The sequence below is a fragment of the Hermetia illucens genome, chromosome 5 (assembly GCF_905115235.1).
Source record: "Hermetia illucens chromosome 5, iHerIll2.2.curated.20191125, whole genome shotgun sequence".
In the NCBI taxonomy this organism is placed as follows: domain Eukaryota; kingdom Metazoa; phylum Arthropoda; class Insecta; order Diptera; family Stratiomyidae; genus Hermetia; species Hermetia illucens.
Window position 1 is genome coordinate 80,888,809 of NC_051853.1, and position 21,044 is coordinate 80,909,852.

Sequence of the window (21,044 nt, forward strand, 5' to 3'; positions counted from 1 at the left end):
AGCTTTTATTAACTTTAAATTTGTCCAATATCTGCAAGCAAGAAGTTCACAGATCAACTCGCACGATTCAAAGCATTTATAGCTTATACGAACTAAAAAAGTCGCGAAAGTGGTTAAAGACGACATTCATGAATTTTTAATCAAAACAAAACATCTTATCATGTAGATAGAAGTTGGTGCTTTTCTGTAAATATATTCCTATCCGTTATACGCGTGTGAGGAGGGGGCAGACCTCCCATCAACCGCGACCTTGAATGGTAGATTGGGACATAGTTATTACCGGGAGTACCAATAATTCAATTTTAAATTTGTAAAATATGAAAACTGCATAAAACTAACAAGTAAATATCCAATAAGATGACTTTTGCAGGCGTGGATCCCTTCAGCAAAATTTTGGGACATATTTCTGCGTAGATGTAGTTCTATTTCACGAGTGATGGTTTGAATATCGGTTCTAAACTGTTGAATTGGTCATCTATTATTCTTGTAAATAATATCTTGCTTAAGTGCTAGAGAGAAAATTTGGACTCAGGGTGGAAATTATGCGCCCTCTCCCCCGCATAATTTCTTTAACTTCTTGTAGTATATCCTGGCCTCGGGCCTGTAGAAGGCTTATTACATCACTGAACTTAATGTTCCATAATAGTGGGTTCATTACAGAGCTTCATAGAATACACGGATTCGAAATATTCCCTAAGTTTATCATGATTGACTTACCGGGAGCCGTTAGGGACCTTCGAATACCGTTCCACTTTCCAAACAATTTTGTGGTTTCAATAATCAAATCACTATATGGAAACCAGACTCTCATTCTAAGAGGTGTCCGGGGCATCGACCACCTAGTGCAATTATTACCGACTCTACATGAACACCAGCCCCCGCCTTTTCCCCCTAATGCGGGGAAGATCTGTAAATGCATGCAACTCGGCAAACCTGTTTAGCCTTGTTTTTACCACGAAAAAGCCTTGTTAGACATGCATTAAACCATGGCCCGAAACTTTACTTCCCCATATCCTACTAAAATGGGTGCAACTCAGCAAACCAGCCTTACGGGTCCGAAACTTTACGTCCCCATATCCTACTAAATATTAGCTAGCTGAGTAGCTCTTCTCTAATTACTGCAGATACAACTGTTACCTCTGAAGTCGTTTATAGCGGCTATGATCTCTTATGGGTGGAGGAAATAAGCCCTGAATAATTTTCAGCAAGAGATTACGTCACGTGATCCACAGGTAAGTATAACTCTTAAGCGGCGCAGTGCAGCTCATTAGCGACCAACCTCAAATTCATGTTCCCCTCTAAGTAGAGTGCCTTCAGATGTCTCCCTTACTTCGCTATATTGTTAACTTAAAGTTTCTTTATAAGTCCTTTTTAAGCAGTTTTATCTTCTGTACGAGAACGTGATTTAACTAGATCTCTAAGAAAATTTGCTCATTTTGCTGACCAGGTTGACTCTATCTTCATTTTTGGGCCTTCAGATTTCCCATAAGACTACTGAGTAGGGATAATCCTTATTAAAGTGCTAAGATATGTTGTGCACTAGCGCGGCGCAAACAAATGTCAGTCCCATAACTGGTCCAGTTTGACTGTTTCCTTAGATATTTAAATCACCTTCGTTGCCCAGTGTTATGTCCAGCTGGCCAAAGGCTAATATGAACTGCACCTTTTGGGAATGTTGGTGACCAGCAACAATTATTTAGACTGGTCAAAGTAGGACTTAGAGACAAAAACAGCTATACAAACATATGTATAAAAAACAAGTTTTTTATTATTTCAAATAATTAATCGCTGGAAACACCGCATAATTACACTCAGACACCTATATCAGTTCTGGCATTAGACGTTCGCAGCAATTTTTATTATTATGTAAACTCTCCTTTCCTTAGAACAAGATTTGAGGTCCTGTTGGACTCTTCGGCAATGTGGTGCCCACCATCTGCATCGAATGGGCCCGTCAATATCATTTTACTTGCTTTCGCGAAGAATTCATATCTGAGTCGGAAATCTGGGTGCGTGGTGGTGAATACGGGACCCTCTGTTTTCTAAGCCCCAGAATCACCTTCTTCTACACTCCCTCCGATCGTCGAAATCCGACGATACCAAAACACACGTATTAGTAGCCAGTTGATCTCTTCTGGAAATCCTTCGTTCGTTTAATTTGACTTTTAACAAATCCATAGTCCGTTGCGCTCTATGCGTTTAGCTCCATTCTGCTTTAATCACAATACGCCTTCATGCCAACCGCTCAATACTTCACTACATGATCCTCCTTACTTCTACTGTATACAGGACCATGAAATACATCATCGATACTCAGTACCAACGATTCAAAAGGTCACTTCATCATAGACATCAAAATTCTTTGGAGTTGAACATATTGAGTGATGAGTGCTACGATCCAACATCGGTGCTTGGAGTCCCGAAGTCTTCGTCTCTACTTTTCTGGGTCGAGGGATCACGTTCTTCGTTTTGGAAATCGAGCAGTGCGCGACTTGCGTTGTCTGTTGGCTCCTCTGTTAGAATTTTCCAGGTTGTGGTTTACCTTGCCTTTCAATAGGATCCTGGGAATTATTCTATCGTTCACATGCTCTACATGACCAATCCACTGAAGCTTTCGTACCTTAATATTAATGTCGGCTTCTAGTTTCCCATTCGCTGTCCATTCTCACTAGGTCTGGTTCATTTCACGTCTCATTACCCCAGCCCAGGACAGGTCAAATCAAAGTTTTGTTTGTTATGAACTTTTATGTTCCTATGCGCATTGTTAGGGTTTTGTTCCTAACATTTATCCAGTATCTGCTTCATTGAGAATATCTAATCAATCGTTGACATCCTATGGTGACATCTTTTCTGATATTCGCCAGCAATATTTTTTGATTTTGAGGTTTTGTGTAAAACAATGGACTGAAAGTCTTCTATTTGTCGTAAGGTGCGACTAAAGGGATAAAAATGTATGGACTAGAAACCTGTAAACTTCGAAACTCGACTGTTAACGAAATGTCAACCACGCCTCGGATAAGAACTGACCCCACGGTTACGACGGTTGGCTATCAAAAACGCATTATAATCGGCTCCTAGAATGGGCACGCGTTCTTCGGCAACGGCATCGAAGATATCCAGAATGCTCTGGAGAGTACTCTTCACCTTTTTGGTGGCAATGTGCTTTTGTACTCTGGAAAGCCGGGTGGTAGCAAACGCGAATCCGGTGTTGGATTGTTTCTGACCACTACCGCAAGGCGCGTTTTCTTGATCTGGTAGTCGGTTTCTGACTGCAAGATTCTAGTCCAGGTTAAGGAGCATCACAATTGTGCAATTGTGCAGACAAATGCTTTCTACAAGCCATTACATGCAGTTCAGGAGAGGCTTCTAAAAGGTGACACTGCAATCGTGGTGGGTGATCTGAATGCGAACGCCTGACAACACCTTCCTCGGCCTATGATGGGGAAGCACGGTTTTATGGACCGTAATCATAATGGTTGGAGGTTTGTGGATTTCTGCAACTTTTTTGGAGCACAAAGCATGTCGTAAGGTCAGTTGATCAGCAATAAATTTAGAAGTTGAGAGGTGCTGGCATCGGCCACTAAAAGGGCAGGGCAAGTATTGAAGTCTCTATTGACCACTGCGAGTTATCGCGGGCGATACCGTACGAAATCCCAAGCAGTTCTCTGTAGTGGACGCCGTGACAAACGAGAATTTATAATTGTGCTCTTTAGGAAAGCTGAAGATGCCGCACAACGCAATTATTTCAGAGTTATATAAAACGTCACAAAAGAACATATATGCGGCCAAAAATCTTTTGATGGTCCTGTGAAGGATGTTAACCATTGAACAGGAACGGTTCTTAACCGTATGATATCCGATAAAGGTTCTTCTCGTGTTAATGGCCAATCACTGTAACATGTGGATACGCACTGTTCTTCCAAGCAGAAGTGAAATCACCTCGGCTATTAATGTGCTCAAAGGGGCTAAAGTCGCTGGGCTCGACGATCTCTCCGCACCTGCAGTTTCTGCAGATCTGCTGCTTCCCCTCGTACGGATATCTTGGGAATCCGAGATCTTTACCAAAAGAGAAGGATCGTTTAGATTCCAAAGAAGAGCACCCGTTTTGTGATTGAAAAGATACTTGAATACTCCTGTTGCAAGAAAATAACTAGAATAATTCTGGAACGGTGAGCTATAAGCAACCTACAAGTGCACCTCTTACATTCGGCATTATACTTGTTAGATGCATTCTCGTAGTGGACGCTCTTTCGCGAGTTTCTACGTGCTGCTGAAAATTGAGTGCTATATCGTCGGCGTAGCCCAATTACCCCACCATGGCCTTCTCCTCTTCAATTGATACGAAATTTAATGGGAATTTTGAATTGTGAACCCACATGCATATAGTGAATAATATTTTTCTACATGGAGTTTCCCAATATGCGAAAAGGGGGTATATTTTTTTTCGATGAGTACTTTCTGAAGCCGAACTTAATTTTGATATTTGTTGTGAAGGAGGGCAAGTGCGCGTGGTGAGTCTTCTTCGTGCTTGCGGCTGAAGATGATTTTACGTTCCTTAGCAAGGAGGGCAACGAGGATCACTCCCGCGATCACCATCTTCGCCGGTTCTGAGACAGTGTGATGAACAGACCCCACGCAAAACTCCCCGTCCCTGCACTTGGCAAGGAGCTTACGATACACCTCCTTACCAAGGGCATCAGCCCATACTGCGTTGTTCCTAGTAGATATAGGGCCCTCAATATTCGTTATTAGCCGTCTCAGGGCCGAGACTCCAGCTGCAGCCTTGTCCGCTGCGCTTACCTGTCACTTCAATGAACAGTCTGCTTTGTTCTGAAGTCCGTCGAGGTCGGTGGCTATGTACCTCGGCTCAATGAACCGCATCCACGATATCCATAATAGCATCCGCCAACTGCCTTGGAGATAAGTCCCCGGCAGCACAGATCTCTGCAGTGAGTCTGCTAGCTCAACCGGCCAGTATGGAAGTTCCACACTCTGTCGTTATCAGCCAAGAAGTCTTCTAGAATTCGCCCCCCATCCACTTACAGTGCCAGTGATTCCGACGCAAAAGTTCCGTCCAGGATACTTCTTTGCAGCCTGGGCGCCAGAATGTTGTTGTGAATCCGGGGTTTAAAACTACGGTTTTCGCCGAGACCTATTCCCCCTCTGAAGTCTAGGTGAGGCATGCCCCATTCAAGGGGCTTACCACTAAAATCACATCCTACCAATATTTGGCCCTCCCTGCTCAAAACGGCATCCTGCAAAGCATCGAGAATACGTGGAAAGTCCGCGACTGTTTCATTCGGTGTTAGGTAAACGCTAAAAAACGATATGCCTAATAACCGAATCCAAACCAACCCATTCCCTCATCCTTTGGCAAGAACCCAAAGTCGAATGCCATCCCGAACACAAATGACAGCGGTAACTGATATGTCATGATGCCATAAGGCCGGGTTCTTCGCTGCTTTTACTTCCGCAGCGAGCTCCGGTTGCTCTCCAGTGTATGTTAAATTGTATGATGCCGATCCTAGCCCTTTCCAGTTCCGCCCTGAAGACAGGAAACCGTCCTGAACCCGCAGTGTATACAACACTTTCACCAGACGCGCCATGATCGTTGCAGAGAACGCAATTTTCTTCATCGTTGCAAGTCTTCTACCGCATTGGTACCCTCCATACTACCCATCTAATGTTGATGTTCCCGTTGTTAAGGAATTTCCTTGCGTGTTGCTCGGCAACTTACACTACAGCGAGTTTTTAGCCTCGAGCATTCTGAGAAGTGCTATATTATGATAGATTACGCGGGCATTAGTTACCTCTGGGGATTTGCGCTTTGTGAACTCCTCTACTTCAATTTTTTCTATAAAGCAGTCAAAATCTCAGATTTCTAGAGAACACATAGGCTGTAGACTAAGAACGAGACCCTTCTCCCCCAGTAGGCGCTTGATAGCCTTGCAGAACCTACTTTTAGTAGTTATCTTTGGGCCTAATTCAACGAAGACTCCGCCACCCTTCGTTTTCCGTACGGAAGACATTTATGCTTCACGGTCTTCGAGCTTCATCTTGTAGTGGATTCCACTTTGCATTTCCGAAAATGTTTTGCCTTCCGTCGGTTTTATAAGCAGAGCCCGCGGTCCAGCCCTTGTTCGTTACCGCCTCTTTTCGGTTAGTCATTTGCTATTCGCAGGCTCCCTGTCTTTGAACAGACAGGTTTCTGACGGAATAGCGTGTTGTTTCCTTTTGTCCTTCTTTGCCTTCTTGTTTGAAGACTGCTTGGATAAAGTCTCTTCCAGACGTGTCTTCCTCTTTCCGCTTCTTTCAAATCGAGAGAAAGATATACGATAACTACGATATGCGATGGTTTCATAATAACATGGCTTAAAATCACAAAAAAAGTAGGCTAACCTACGGATGGAGTAATGGAAAAATGAAACATAACATCAACCGCGAAGATGCGTGTTTACTATTGTTGTCAATAGTCGCCAGTTGCCAAAAACAGAAATCTTTCAAACGATTTTCTATTCATATTTCATTCCAAATTTCCTCGATAAAAACGTAGAATGCACGGTAACTATGGAGAAGTCTTGCAACATATCAGACGGAAGTTGACAGCTCTTAACCGCACCGGGAACTGGATCTCGAAATCTCTTTAATACAAACTACAAAAACGTTGTTTTTAATTTTTCACCACTAATGCTTTTAATATTTTACTAATGATCTAATTTATCATCTACACTCAGAAATAAAATCACTGCTGAGATGACTTCAGAGCCTGGTCCAAATCATCTATAAGGGAATCAGCATCTTCCAAACCGATGGAAAGCCTGATCAGATTATCAGTAATACCAAGTTTCTCTCTTTCTTCGGCAGACAGAAAGGCATGACTCAAAGTAGCCCTAGAAATAAAAAACGTTAAAAAGGTCACTCCAAAGGCTTTCAGGAAATTATTACGGTGTGGAGATTAAACTTTCAGGTCCACCGAAGCTGCTGGCAAATAGGAAATATTTAAGAGACTTCATGAACTTAGCCATGTTGTCCTTATTGCCTTTTAGGTAGAAGGACATTATACCGCTATGACCATAGCTCTGCCTAAGAGCGAGCTCATGTTGCGGATGAGATGGGAGCCCAGGATGTAACACACGTTCAACTAAGGGATGACTTTCGAGGAATCGCGCGACCATCAGTGAGTTTTTACCATGAGCTTCCATTCGCAAGGCAAGAGTCTTGATGCCTCGATTCACTTGGTAACAATCGTACGGCGATGGTACTATTCCTGAGACTGAAAATTTTCAATTGAGATGATAACATTATTTTCATAGAGCAAAAAATCAGCTAAAGTAAAACAGTTACTAACAAACTTGTGCAAACTTTAGCTTTTCCGCCAGCTTTGGGCAGTTCGTTATTGTAGCTCCCATTGTAACGTCAGTATGACCGTTCATATATTTCGTTAGCGAATAAAGGACAATATCTACTCCGAGTTCCAAAGGACGTTGGAAATAGGGGGTGAGCAAAGTGTTATCCACCACGAATATTATATTTTGGCTGTCGAAAGTCTTCAGTATTTTCGATATCGCAGCGATGTCCATAACTTTTATTAATGGATTGGTGGGCGTTTCAATAAACACCATCTAAAATAATTCAAACGTAGTGTTAGGAAGTGGATTTTAACGATACCTGGTATTAAACTTTACTTTTGTATTTTTCTTGATTGCCTTCTGCAGCTGATCCAAGTCTGTGGGATCGACGGTATCCAGCCCAATTTCATATTGGTCGCAATGTTTCCTGAAAAATAACGGATTGTATAGGTAAATGCACTGGTTCATTGGACCAAGCGTACTTTGTTATTTAAAATATTGAGTGGACTTTAAATTTCCTAGAAAAGGCAAATATTTTCAAATTCCCAGGATAAACCGCGGCACAATCCCTAAAATAGAACTAATGAGCTTTTCGCCACTTTATCAATACTCAGACTTGCTGATGAGGGGGTGCATCCATACATTATTATGAATCACGGATTATATTGGTGAAGCAGCACTATGAGTGTCCGACGGCTAAACCGGGAAGGGTAAAAGGAAATGATGTGCCACAGATATCTTGGTGTGGCACAGAGATATACATCGAAGTAACTAAAGCTGGAGGGAGAATAAAAGGCCCGCATAAAAATCATCCTGGGTCCGGGTTTAGTTTCTGCAGCTCTGCCGACTCTATTTTTCCACTACCGTTTTTGATAAACGCCGTGTATTTTATTAGGTCTACCAGATAGTTGTATTTATAATAAAACAAAATACTAAATTTTTCATACATAGAATAAACTTTATTGAATAATATAATTTCCAACATTACTTATGAGTTTTTGCTGTTTTAAAAAAAGTCTTGTCCCTAAAGTCGAAAACCAGTGATCAGTGTCTGACATCTCCTTCATTTTTGAACTTTTGTAAGGGCAAAAACAAGTGGTAGTTGGAGAACGCTAGGCCCGGAGAGTATGGTGGAAGTGGTAGAACTTCTCAGCTTAGCTCTGTCAGCTTCTGACGAGTGCCTAAAGCAACATGTTGCCTGGCATTATCATGATGTTCTTCCTATTGAACATGGCGGACCCTTTTTCTGAGGGGCTGTGTTTAATTTATCCAACTATGGGTAGTATCTCTCCGAATTTAGTTTTCTTACTGGTTTCAGCAGCTCATAATGTATGGGTCCCCCAATGCAAATAAACTTCTCTTATTCAAGGTCATGTTCAGCTTAAAGGTAGAAAGGGGTAGATTTTCCGGAGTGAAAACATTCTCTTCTCCTTACAATATTTTCGTAGGTAATCTGTAACATAGTTTTCAAAATATTGTCTTCAAATAAAAACGGTACCCCAGAGCGTAGCTTATCTAAAAGGTCAAAAGCCCCTACTTCCAATTTTTAGAATAATCTGCCGCATGCTCTGCCATAAACTTTACCTTCACCAAACACTTTCAACAAATTTCTATACGCTTCCGTAGCATCCTTCCTTGTTGAGATTCGTATAAAATGCAGTGGTGCAAATAAGCTTTATCAATAGCCATCATTATATTGGGTTGGGGAAAAATAAATGTCGTATTTGTGATCGAAATTTGACGCTTTATTTAACTTACTTAGAATTATCGGATTTAAGTCAAATATGCGCCGTTTTGTTCGCAAACTTGTTGCCATTTAGAAGGCAACTTCATTATCCCCCTTATAAAACCCCTCCTCCTTATTTGCAAAAAAATCAGGCAGCCAGTTTTCGCAGGCCTTTTTTCAGGCCAACTTAGTAGCACCAAGAGTGTTTTGCATGGACAGGAAGAGGTAACTACTCGGTGCCAGGTCCGGATTATACGGTGGATGCGATATTATATCACATCCGAGCTCCCCTAGCTTTTGTCGGGTCATCAAAGATGTGTCAGGCTGGGCATTGTCCTGGTGGAACACAACACCATTCCTATTGACCAATTCTGGCCGCTTCTCGTCAATCGTCTGCTTCAAACGGTCGAGTTGCTCACAGTAGAGGGCCGAATTGAGGGTCTGGCCATAGTTGAACCGCTCATACTGGATGATTCCCTTCCAATCCCACCAAACACACAGCAAAACCTTCCTGGCCGTCAATCCGGGCTTGGCGATGGTTTCGGCTGGCTCGCCAGGCTTCGACCACGATCTTTTTCGCTTAAAGTTATCGTACGTGATCCACTTTTCATCACCATCCGCATCAAAAATGGGTTGAATTCGTTCCGTTTCAACAGTGCATCGCAGCCGTTGATTCGGTCCATGAGATTTTTTGTGTCAACTCGTGTGGCACCAAACATCCAGCTTTTTTTGGAGTACAGTCTTCTGTAAATGGTTCCAAACGGTTTTATGGTCTATACCCAGTTCCTGGCCAATCGAGCGAATGTTCACATGGCAGTTTACTTGGATGATTTGGATGATATGCGTCAAATGAATTTTTACGTTCCGTTGGACTTTCTTCGTTTTCTTTAGCTTTTGTCCCATTCATAAGCGAGGTGTGCCCATCGTGGTCGGTTACGCCATTTTGTTCTGTCAAAGGTCTGATCTGGATGCAGTCGCGAGGTTTCAAATCATCATCCAACGTACCAAGCTATTGTTGTTTCGCTCAGCCATTGGAGTCGGGCGTAAAAATTTCTGTTTTTTCAGATTCGCTTTGAGACCGTGTTGCATGAGGCGATCATTCCACTTTTGGACAAGCTGCTGGAGATCAGCTTTGTTATGGGATGCTGGGAAAATATAATCTACATAGAACAGTGTATAGAGCGCTGCACATTGGATGTTCCATGCGACAGTATCCATAACAAGAACAAAAAGGAATGGCGAGGACGCTTCCTTGATGAACAACGATAGACCCATGAAGTGGTTTTGATATACTTACAATATTTCGAGCTTTACTCTTCGGATCGCAGAAGAACAATTTAACCCAGCGCATTAGGTGTTGTCGTAAAGCATAACAGATGAGTTTGTGTGGAATACGAGCAAATGCCTTCTCCAGATCCAAATGCAATGTAGAGAGACTTAGGGGTAGAAGTGTTCCTTCTCACGGACCTTCATCTGTACATCATCCTTTCAAAGCCAAATATTTTGGGTTCGATATTCTTAATTAACTTAATTATTCTTAATTCTTTGTTCTCTTTTCTCATGAAACCATCATTTAATTCGCGACGGGCCAATGAGGCCACCAAGATTTAGCTTGCAGATAGGTATTTGTTTGGCATGGACTAATTTTCTCACGTCTTGCCACGTGGACTTAGATGAGCCCTAGCATTTCTCCGAAGCTTTTTATTCAAAGTGATCATTTTTTCTAATCACATTAAATGCCTTTTCTTGATCGCCTTCTACCTGTATACTTTCACCTTAAAAATATTGATTTAAAAAAGTTCTCTGAAGTAGAGTTAGTGGAATCAATTTTAATATATTTTAAATTTTCAATTTTAAGGTAAATCGAAGCGAAGTAGATCACAGAGCACGAGAGCACAGAGCATTTGGAAGGCATAGATGGCTCAGGAGGCACTCATTTAATTGCTGCGTTAAAAAATGTGCAATCGCAACATTGATACAAGTCTCCAAGTAAGTAAGTCAAGTTGTGACTTAAATTAAATAGTCTTGCAAAATTAAACTTATCCTGACCTTAAAAATAGAGTTCTGGAGAGATCAATTTAATTTAACTTGATTATAGTTTTTTTTGGAAAATTTTGAATTGAGATAAATGTTCAAGGTAAAGTGGTAACCTAGACGTTGCAACAAATTTGCGCCCAGCGCCTCTCATTCAGCAAAAGTTGCGACTTGCACGAATGACCCACCTATTCCTGATTTCAATTAAATCTATGTTGAGAGAGTGCTGTTTAATCCACAATAGACAAATCAGGCTGCGGAAACCAACTACGTGTTGACTGGGAAACCTTATGCTTTTCTGAAGAAGACAAGGAGCAAGCACTCGGGACATTTTGATATTTCTCCAAGTTCATCCGTGTAATAGTGAAAGCAGGCCAGAGCTTGTCAGGAGACTGAAAGCTGCTTAGACCATGAATGACGCTCGTTCGAAATTATTTCGGAAGAAAAGGCCAATAACTTCTGCAATAGTCAATTCCATCCGAATTTCGCTTTCATGGTACCAAATAAATCAAATGAAGTAACCGACCATATTAAAAAAATAAATTGTTGTGTTAAAATCTTTCCGGGTATCACGAAAAAAATAGCAAACTGAATGTGGATCTACAAATTTATGGAGCGGTGTGTATTTGCATTATTGTCAAAACCGTACCCCTATAGAAGATTAGTAAAGTTAAAATTTAAAAATAAAACGTACCTCAATAGATAAGTTGTACCCCCGTAAAGGTCACTGCTGCAAATCAAATGGTCGTTAGTATTTAGCATAGTTGCTACCGCCATGACTGCCCCCGTACCTGATGCAAAAGTAACACAATGCTCTCCATTATCCAGATGAGCCAAACACTTTTCCAAAACATTTCGGGTCGGATTCCCATAACGACCGTAAATGAATTCCTGAAAATTAGAATACTGTTAAATGGAGATTCTGGGTATATATTTAAATTTTAAATAGCGATACATCTTTCCCTATTTATTGATTATCGAAATCAACTGCTAAGGCGTGGGAAAGGAAGGATATCCAGAAATAAAACCAAACAGGGAGAAACAGAAGAGGAATAAAGTTACGGTGTAGTGCTTCAGGAACCCAGTACCGGCGTTTTTTGGGAGTGGACAAGCAAGTTTCCGGCCGTCGATACCCAACTGTCACAGTACATACTTCAGTAGTGGAAACCTTGGCTACTATGGCATCTAATGTTATTAGCGCGTCGCCCCAGCGCTGCATCGACGGACCCGTTTTGTAGAAACTCGATTTTTGGCATATTCCCGCCTATAAGGCCACAAGCCTCTGCGATCGAAAACGCTACCCCCAGTGGAGAGTGTTTAGTAGGAGGATACGAAAAGGAAAAAAGCTTCATGGCAAATCACCCAAGCAATGAAGCGACCAATCGAAAGAACTCCTAGAGAAGTGGAGTAGGTGAGGAGGACAGCTCTAGTTGCCAGCGAAACTCACGTAGCCGCGATTCCGGTAAAAGGAAATGGATCTCACAAAAAGGATGTGGGAGCCTGGGCAAAGATGTCGCCTCGAACAAAGAAATATCGGAAGAAGATAAGACCGGATGTTATCATTACCTTCAAACGAAGTTCAAGGTTATACGTTGACATTGTCAGGAGAGTGAAGGCGACACAGAAGAGAGATAATGTTAGTTGCATTAGGCGGTCCCAGAAGGGAGACCTTATGTTGGAGCTCAAGAAATCCAAGGATGTAACCACAGATAAAAAAATTGGAAAGGAAAGACTAACAGGCCGGCGATACAAGGATGAAGATGAAAAGATGGATGGATGGAAAAGCAATTTGAGCTTATCGCATTACAAGTTACAAGCGACGAAAACGCTAAGGAAAGCTTACGGTGGAACACAATCCGCCATCATCAATTTGTCAGTGGAGGTAGCACTCAAATTGTTGACAGCAAGGAGATTAAGAATAGGCTGAGTTATATGTCGACTTAGGGAGCAGGCGGCAGTGAAGCGATACTTTAGATGTCTTGGCTTCGATCACATTACGAAAGCACACATTAATCCAAACGCAATCTGTCCTTGTACAGAAGATGCAGAGTGGAAGGCCATATCAGGAAGGACTATGGAACTGACCCAAATTGCTTATTGTGCAAAGGAAGGAACATGTGCCCAGAATAAAGGAGAGCCCTCAACTCAAATCGTAGATGAGGTTGAGATTCAGAAGCTACTCTCACACACCATCCGCGAGAAAAACATACCGAAATTATGGTAGTGACATTCTGCTCAGGGATCAAACGGGCCAAGCAGCGCTATGGGTTTGCGTGGAACATGCCCTTTAAGAAATGAGCATCCGGAGAATGGATTCGTCAGAGCAAAATTGAAAGGAATCCACATATATAGCTGCTATGCTCCACCCAGTCCTGCACTTGCCGAGTACAAGCAGATGCTGAGCGCTCTGGTTCTGGACCCAAGAATAATATCGGAGAATTTTAATGCGTGGGTTCTTTAATGGAGCAGTCGGACAATGGATATGAAAGGATATGTTCTGCTGAGCTAGACATGGTACTCGCAAATGTCGGGACCCCACACTGTCTATAGTGGACCTGACATTATTGAGCGCCACTTTAGTCAAGAGAGCTGCTTACCAAGTTAGTGAGGATTATACTCATAGTAATCACCAAGTAATCTGCATGGACGTGTGAATTGAATCCGAAAAATACCTTACGCGGAACACGTTTTCCGCGGCACTCAAGCGCGACATATCCCTAGATGGTACGGTAAAAAAAAGTCACCCAAATCAGCCGATGGCTGACGGCAATTCACCTACTATTATGCTCGGCAGGCAGCTGCTCTCCAATAGGCAACCCAACGACTGCCGGAACAACGAACAAGGAAGTTTTATCACAGGCTTTGGGGAGAACCCCGTTGCGACATTTGAGAGGAGACACACAAACAACTGCGTGGCCGTTTAAAAGAAGGTATTCGGAGGAGTAAAAAAAACTGCTTCAAACAATGCCAATATAAGCCGGAATGAGGCCTAGAGGGTGGTAATGAGAAGGCTATGAATATCGCGTCAAGTGATCTTCCCGAGCCTTCCGAAAGAGATTGTTGCTACTCTGTTTCCTCACTACGAAAGCAGTAACTGCGGAGGAGTTGTATTATATATGTCGTGGGATCGGCTCCAGGTTTGGATAACATTCCTAACGAAGCTTTGAAGCTGGCGCTGAAGACTAGGCCCGACCTTTGCGTTAAAATCTTCGCCTAAAAGAACGAATAGCCCCTCTTCAATGGAAAAAAGCAGAAATTCGTGTTGCTTTCCAAACCCAATAAGTCACCTTGAGATCCAGTATCATATCACCCGATCCGCCTGCTTCTTACTTCTCAGAGAGGATTCTCTGAGAGAGAGTACATCGTCAGAGCGGGGGGTACTATGGGGAATCGAGAATATAATTGGGGTTCGTCAAACATTCAATGCAAAAAGCGAAACCTCTGTAAACCGATCTTTACGAGCAGCACTGTTTCAAGTCAAGTCATTTTAATAGAAAAAAAAACATGTAGACTAATAATATTTTTTAGAAAAAATTTAGATAGTTTACATAACCCGGGCAAATTTTTCCACGATATTCGTCACTAGACCGTAACGACGTCATACTTACACCAAGCTCATTAGGGAGAGGTTGCTGGAATGTGGTAGTCGTAGTAATTGGGCCCACAACGCAATGACTCTTCCATTGCTCCGGTTCTTGTCCTGTGTGAAGAGCTTTCGTAGCAAATCCCTTTGGTTGCTGTCGGAATCGTGGTGGTTCAGCCATTTGGAATTATTCTGATATTTCACCTTCGTAGTCTCCCTTACGTCGTAGTTTAAACAGCGACGGTAATCAACTGTGAGCGTAGATATATAGTAGGCCCGAATAGGGGTTGTTATCTAATTTCTATTTTTTCCAGCGCAAGCGGAGCTCACAGATCAGATTCAACGATGCAAGTTCACGCTATCAGCGATGGTATTAGTATTATGCTCACATTCGAAGTGGTTTAGAAACAATAATAACGTGTGCGACCATGTGCCAACGTTTTACTTCGCAAATGCTTCAGCCAGTTTTGAGGAGGCTTTAATTTATAAACAACAAATACTCAAATCTATACAGTAGCGTGCAAAAAATTGCAACAAACAAGGAAAAAAATCATTGAAGATTTCCAACTTTGTATTTTTTAATGTTTTGAATTAAGAATGTTTTCTAAACTAACTAGAATATTATTAAGTTTTCACATTTTGAAATGCATACCTAAATGCCAAAAGCATACCAAGCATGCATTTTTGTTTAAACTTTCTATTTTTGAATTAAAAAAAATTATTGTTTGTACCCTACATTCCATCCTTCTTCTTTCATTCACCAATACCAAGCCGTCTGAATTTTTGTTCATTTTACCACAGACTCTCTTCTCTGATTCCTACGAAAGTGACTCAACTGAATTCAAGACAGGCGATTGGACGAACATTTAAAAAAACATAAACACTGCGTTCATCCTAAATAAACACAAAACCTTATTAAAATCTGTTTACTGTCTGTCTGTCTGTCCGTCACACGCAGTTTTCTCGAAGACGTCTATAGCGATTAATACCAAATTTGGTGAGAAGGTGGAAACTGTGACCGCTCGCGCATACAGTAAGTTATATCCTTCTATGTAAAATTTGGGGGGGGGGTCCCCAGACATGCAAAGGGAGTGGTAAATTTTTTTTTATCAAATGTAGTCATGTGGGGTATCAAATGAAAGGTCTCAATTAGTACTTTCCGAAGCCGATGACAATTTTGACATTTACTGAAAAAGCGGGGAGTACTGGGGTCGAAAGTAATCATTTCTTTAATGGACTCATTCTCGGAAACTACTCAACCGAAAAATCTGAAAAAAGAATCAGGACGCTGCTACTATATGGTGGCTAGGCTCCGAAATACTTTCCATACCGATATTCGTTCAAACAAAGTTAATAATAGTATATTACTATAATTTTTGGTAATTGGCTGCGAAACCCTCCTTAAGTTCATCCTAGAATCGTAGCGGTGTAGGCTATAGTATGGACAACGATCCTGCCGAGTTTGGTGGAAATAACACTATTACTAACAAAGTTATAACAAGTCAAAATTGCCGTTTCTGTGCAAATTTAAGACTTTGAATGTAAATATCACGGGAAAATGGATATTCTGGCATAATATATGCATAAATTACGTGCTAGGTTTTGATGCGACAAATGTACACTCAAAACGCTTTATAAAAGAAATACACAAAACCTTTCACATCTAAAGCGTCCAGCTTCCAGTTTCCCGACTTGTTCTACTTTAAACGGGAAACACAATCACGATGCGTGCGGAATGCAGACGAGAGAAGCTGCGAACCGCGCACTTGCATTAGTTCCGTCGCTTCCAATCATAAACATTGAATTTAAACCGGAGAAGCACTCTTAGAGGCATTAATTGTATGATTTTCATAATATGAAAAATGCACGCAATTCGATTGGCCGTGCACAAAATCATGACATTGCACATCATCTTCAAGTTTATGCAATTAGTTTATCCATCTTCTTATATTTTATGTTTTATTTTTTACCCAATAACAATTTCCGAAATTACCATTTGAACCCTTTCATTTGATACCCCACATGACCATATCTCTGTGAAAAAAGTACACCCTCCTTTTTACATGTATGGGAAACCCCCTTCAAACTAAAGACAAAAATGACGCCACTCGCTGTATGTAAACGGGCATACAGACCACAAGTTCTCACCAAATTTCGTGATAATAGGTTCAGCCGTTTCCGAGTAAATCGGGTGTGACGGATTGACAGACAGACAGACATTGAATCAATTTTTATAAGGTTTTATTTCACACAAAATTCTTTTGCACCAAAAACATCCCGCTAATCGGAAACCAACAGCCTCGGGCTTCAAATGAAAGTTTTTGCAGATTTTGTATATTCAAATATTTAGAGCCACAAATTGGTTCATTCAAGTGACCAATTTTGATGAGGTTTTGTTTTTCACTAAAAAAAGTATAATTATCAATATATGTATGTACAATAGTACAATTGAGACATTTTATCCTAAACCACCATGTTTCCAAAATATCAAAAGAAAAGCCACTGCTACTCTTCCACATGGTAACAATCTAAAGTGTCATTTTTAAAGAATCACCTAAATTGAGAAAAAGACTATAATACATTTGTTGCAGAACATAAAAAAAAATCTTATAACTTTCAACTTTTCATATCGGCGGTAAAGGGCGCTTTCCGAAAGGCACCTTTTAAACGGTGGGACATTATTTGAGCTTCTAAAAAATATCAATATATTATTTCTACATATTACATTATTCTACCATTTCCACACACTTAACTTTTATTCAAAACTCAAGAAATTATAGTACATGCTTCTCGAAGAACGATACAGGCAGCTGTATAATATATGTGAACACAATATGTTTTTAAAAGCAAATATAAAAACTGAATATACACGAGACGAAGCGCAAACGGTTGCAATTGCCTCTCTAACTTTTTTATATATGGAATTTCTCTGATTTAGAAAATGAATATGTAAATAAAATTGCTGCAATTTTATTTTTTCATTCCTTTTGCTCAAAATCCATGAAGAATTAGTGAAAAATTTGCTACAGGCTTTTCAGGCAGTGACACGATGATTTTCATCTACAAAAAGCAAACGCTGTCGAACCAAAGATTGGAAATACAAAATGCTACTAGGACAAATTAGCCCTGCCCAAGACTCGAACAGTTTTGGCTCAACATGCAGTGATAACCGATTTCTGCATCTTAATGCGAAGACCAACTACTGCATTGAATATTTGAAGCATTATATATGTACGCTTAGTTAATCCTTACATACATATACGAGTATATCTTCTGTCCCGCTCAAGCCTAGTAAAATCGTCACACTGTTCCCACCTACTGGATTTTAGCCCCCATAGTGGACGATATAATTTTTTGCTTTTGCCATTGATTGCCTAGAGAGTAGTTTTGGAACTTTTCTTCAATTCTTTCTCATCCTCTGAAGACTTATTGTATACCGCCCTGATTGCTCTCACAGTATTCTTGATTACTTGGTGCCCATTCTGCTTACCGTTTGGACAGTTCATCAATTCAAGGACAAACTTCTGTTCAATGACCTTTTTTTCACGAGCGTGATTTTCAATCCTAGTTCTCCATATTTTGTAAGGTTAAGAGAGCTCCTTTGGTCTACGTGTCTTACCGCCATCGATATTAAGACGATCTCATCATCGTTGCGCTTCGCCTGAATTGATCCAGTTCGTGTCATTAAGACTTGTGATGCCCATCATTCTCTTGTGGGCGCATCCTTCTACGGTTTTGTTATGGGTGCTTTTCTCTCCGATATTTGTTCAAATAAAGTTAATATATTAGATTATATTATATTGCTATCTTTCGTAAATTTTCTGGAAGCCCTCCTTAAGTTCACCCTAGAATCACAAAGTTGCAATAATATAAATAGCTCTAATACGAAACATGATACAGGAAAGTTTCGTGGAAATTCATTTTTATTAACAAAAGCATAGTGGGTCAAAGTTGCGTCTTTCGCATACTGTACTCTAAATCATCATATGTTGGAAGTTATAATTATATTAAGGAAGATATTCAGACAAACTAAATGCGCATATACTACATACAAATGGAACCGCAATATTTTTCCATAACAAAATCACAAAACTTTTCATAACTAGCAGCACACAAACAATAATAAATAAACTGAGATTTGAATCCAGGGCAACGAGAGACTGATACTCAACCAACTTGTATATTCATCACCAGTTAATCTAGCTCGGGTTTTTGTATGTGGAGCATAGCGAGTGAACTACGCACCATGATTGACAGCGATGTATTATTCAACTGTTCTAGTTTTCTCCACGAACAAAAATTGATAGATTGAAAAATAATCCCTCTCGTATTAAAGTACTAACTAAAGTTACCATAGAATAAGCAAAAGACTTATGAGTCTATACAATGATACCATTATGCAATCCTTACCTTCTTGTCATCTAGCACATAAGGTAGTAGTTGGCAGTGTATTAGCTAATCGTTGGGCCGGATAACATCTCGTAGGTATCTCTCTATACCTGTTTAGAGTCTTCAGCCTTTGTTCCTTTTTTTTATATCAAGGCTTCCCGTATTTTCCTCCTAACTGTTCTTTCAGGCACCTATATCGTTGATATTCCCATCTCAACCGTCTTGTTTTACAATCAACTCATCAATTAATTTATGGCACTTTAAGGAATGAAATGAAAGGCGAATTAGTAAAATTTTCCTCCTAAATCTAGAGAGAACCGTATCTAAAGGTGGCACCTCCTTGAAGCGAACGAAACTTTAATTTCACTGCAAATACAGATTTTGTTTCAAAAAACGTGTAGAATGAACATGTTTTTTAACTAATATTTATAGAATGCGTGGTTTGTAAATCTGTTTGTTTCGTCTTTATTCTGCAACGAGCTAATAAAAAGATCCATTTACACGTATGCAACATTTTCCCTTTCTTCCTATCTGGCATCCTTTGGCATCTTTATTATCCCTTTTCCAGATTTCTAAATCCCATCCCACTCAACAAAACCCAAAAAACATTAAGGACCATTTTAATTTATCTTTGAATATTTTTCCACAAAACCCTTCCATTTTTAAATACCCAGAAACCCTAAAGTCTAGTATTTATTGTAATTACATAAATTTCCAAACATCAAAATGATAATTAACCTCTTTTTTGATCTTTCCCATAAGTTGCATTGGCCAGTCATGTGCAAGCAAATGTATTTCTACGTATCAGATCAGTGCAGGCAATTACGAAACATTTATTTATTTGTGAATTACTGCCATAGAGCTGAATGCATAAAGCATGAAGTGGCTTTTAGAGTTCGTGTAATTACTTGCTTCAGGAAAGTACACTGATGCTGACTTTTGTCTTCATCAGCCTCCCATCTAGGTGAGTCCAGAAGTTACACCATTGAGTTCGACAGCATATATATTTGCTTAGCGCGGAGGCAAAGGGCCACGAACTGGAGATTGACAAAACAAAAATATAAGGTTCTGGCAATAAATGTTGTGTCGCGATTTTCGTAGAATACCATAAAGCTCCTCAGAGGTAAGCAGATCAATCAGTTATCACTTAACTTTTTGGGATGCATATTAAAGAGGAGCAATAATGGATTCCGTAGCCTACATAATGACGAAATCTATGAGCGATACCACGGCCGTCTGGTTGGGATAAAATCCGGGTCAATAGTTTACGGTAGGCGGGTCACTTAATCCGTATGTATGAGGAGGATCCAGCCCGGAAAGTCTATAAGGGCAATATCTATGTTAGAAAAAAAAGACGCCACAGATCCTGCCTGAGATAGAACGATGACATAGGTCAGCACGCCAGACAGCTTTTAGGGATATCTAATTGGTGGACCTCGGTGCAAAACCGGGGTATCTGGAATTCTTTATTAAGGCAGGCCTAGACCGGATACCGGTTGTTGCGGCGTTGATGATGATGAATAATCGAGCGGTAAGGTAAATACATTTCAGAACAGCATGCTAGGTAGCACGTCGTAAGATCAAGTGACCATAAAGTACACCGCAACGCTAAAAAAAGCTAGCCTAGACAGCAACGTTGACCAGGTCGGACACTGCACCACCACTACAAGGATGAATTTTCCACAGGCGCAATCCCGCATTATTTCGAAGCAGAAGGTTTTTCAATTAGGAATTTGTTAAAAGCTTGGGATTATTTCTTAATTCTACAGAGAAAAAAATCCATAATGTAAACTCTTGCATATAAAATGCAGAGTGCAATGCAAAGGTTTTGAAATTTAGGCATTAGGCGTCAAACAGTTCTTAATTTTATATATAAAATGGCGCTAAACTACGGCATTTGAAATCACATTCTTTAGTACTATAGCAGTTTTTCCTATTTCTCTAAAAGTCGTGAAAGCGGCAA

At 40.5% G+C, this 21,044-nt stretch overlaps 1 protein-coding gene across 1 annotated transcript; it reads right to left on the reverse strand.

Annotated features, from left to right (window-relative positions):
- Positions 1-6,667: 6,667 nt before the first annotated feature.
- LOC119657536 (putative cystathionine gamma-lyase 2) lies at positions 6,668-14,906 on the reverse strand. Its single transcript, XM_038064479.1, has 6 exons — positions 14,718-14,906; positions 11,804-12,000; positions 7,686-7,776; positions 7,349-7,622; positions 6,946-7,273; positions 6,668-6,890 (listed from the first exon to the last, which is right to left on the reverse strand). The coding sequence occupies exons 1-6, from the start codon at positions 14,871-14,873 to the stop codon at positions 6,743-6,745; spliced, it is 1,194 nt and encodes a 397-aa protein (XP_037920407.1). The 5' UTR covers positions 14,874-14,906; the 3' UTR covers positions 6,668-6,742.
- Positions 14,907-21,044: the final 6,138 nt, after the last annotated feature.

Excerpts from the sequence above, each read along its gene's own strand:
- LOC119657536 (XM_038064479.1), bottom strand. The coding sequence starts at position 14,873 with ATGGCTGAACCACCACGATTCCGACAGCAACCAAAGGGATTTGCTACG. Across the intron at positions 7,623-7,685 it reads CAATCAAGAAAAATACAAAA|ATGGTGTTTATTGAAACGCC; the intron begins GTAAAGTTTAAT and ends GAATTATTTTAG. Across the intron at positions 7,274-7,348 it reads GCTAAAGTTTGCACAAGTTT|TCTCAGGAATAGTACCATCG; the intron begins GTTAGTAACTGT and ends GAAAATTTTCAG.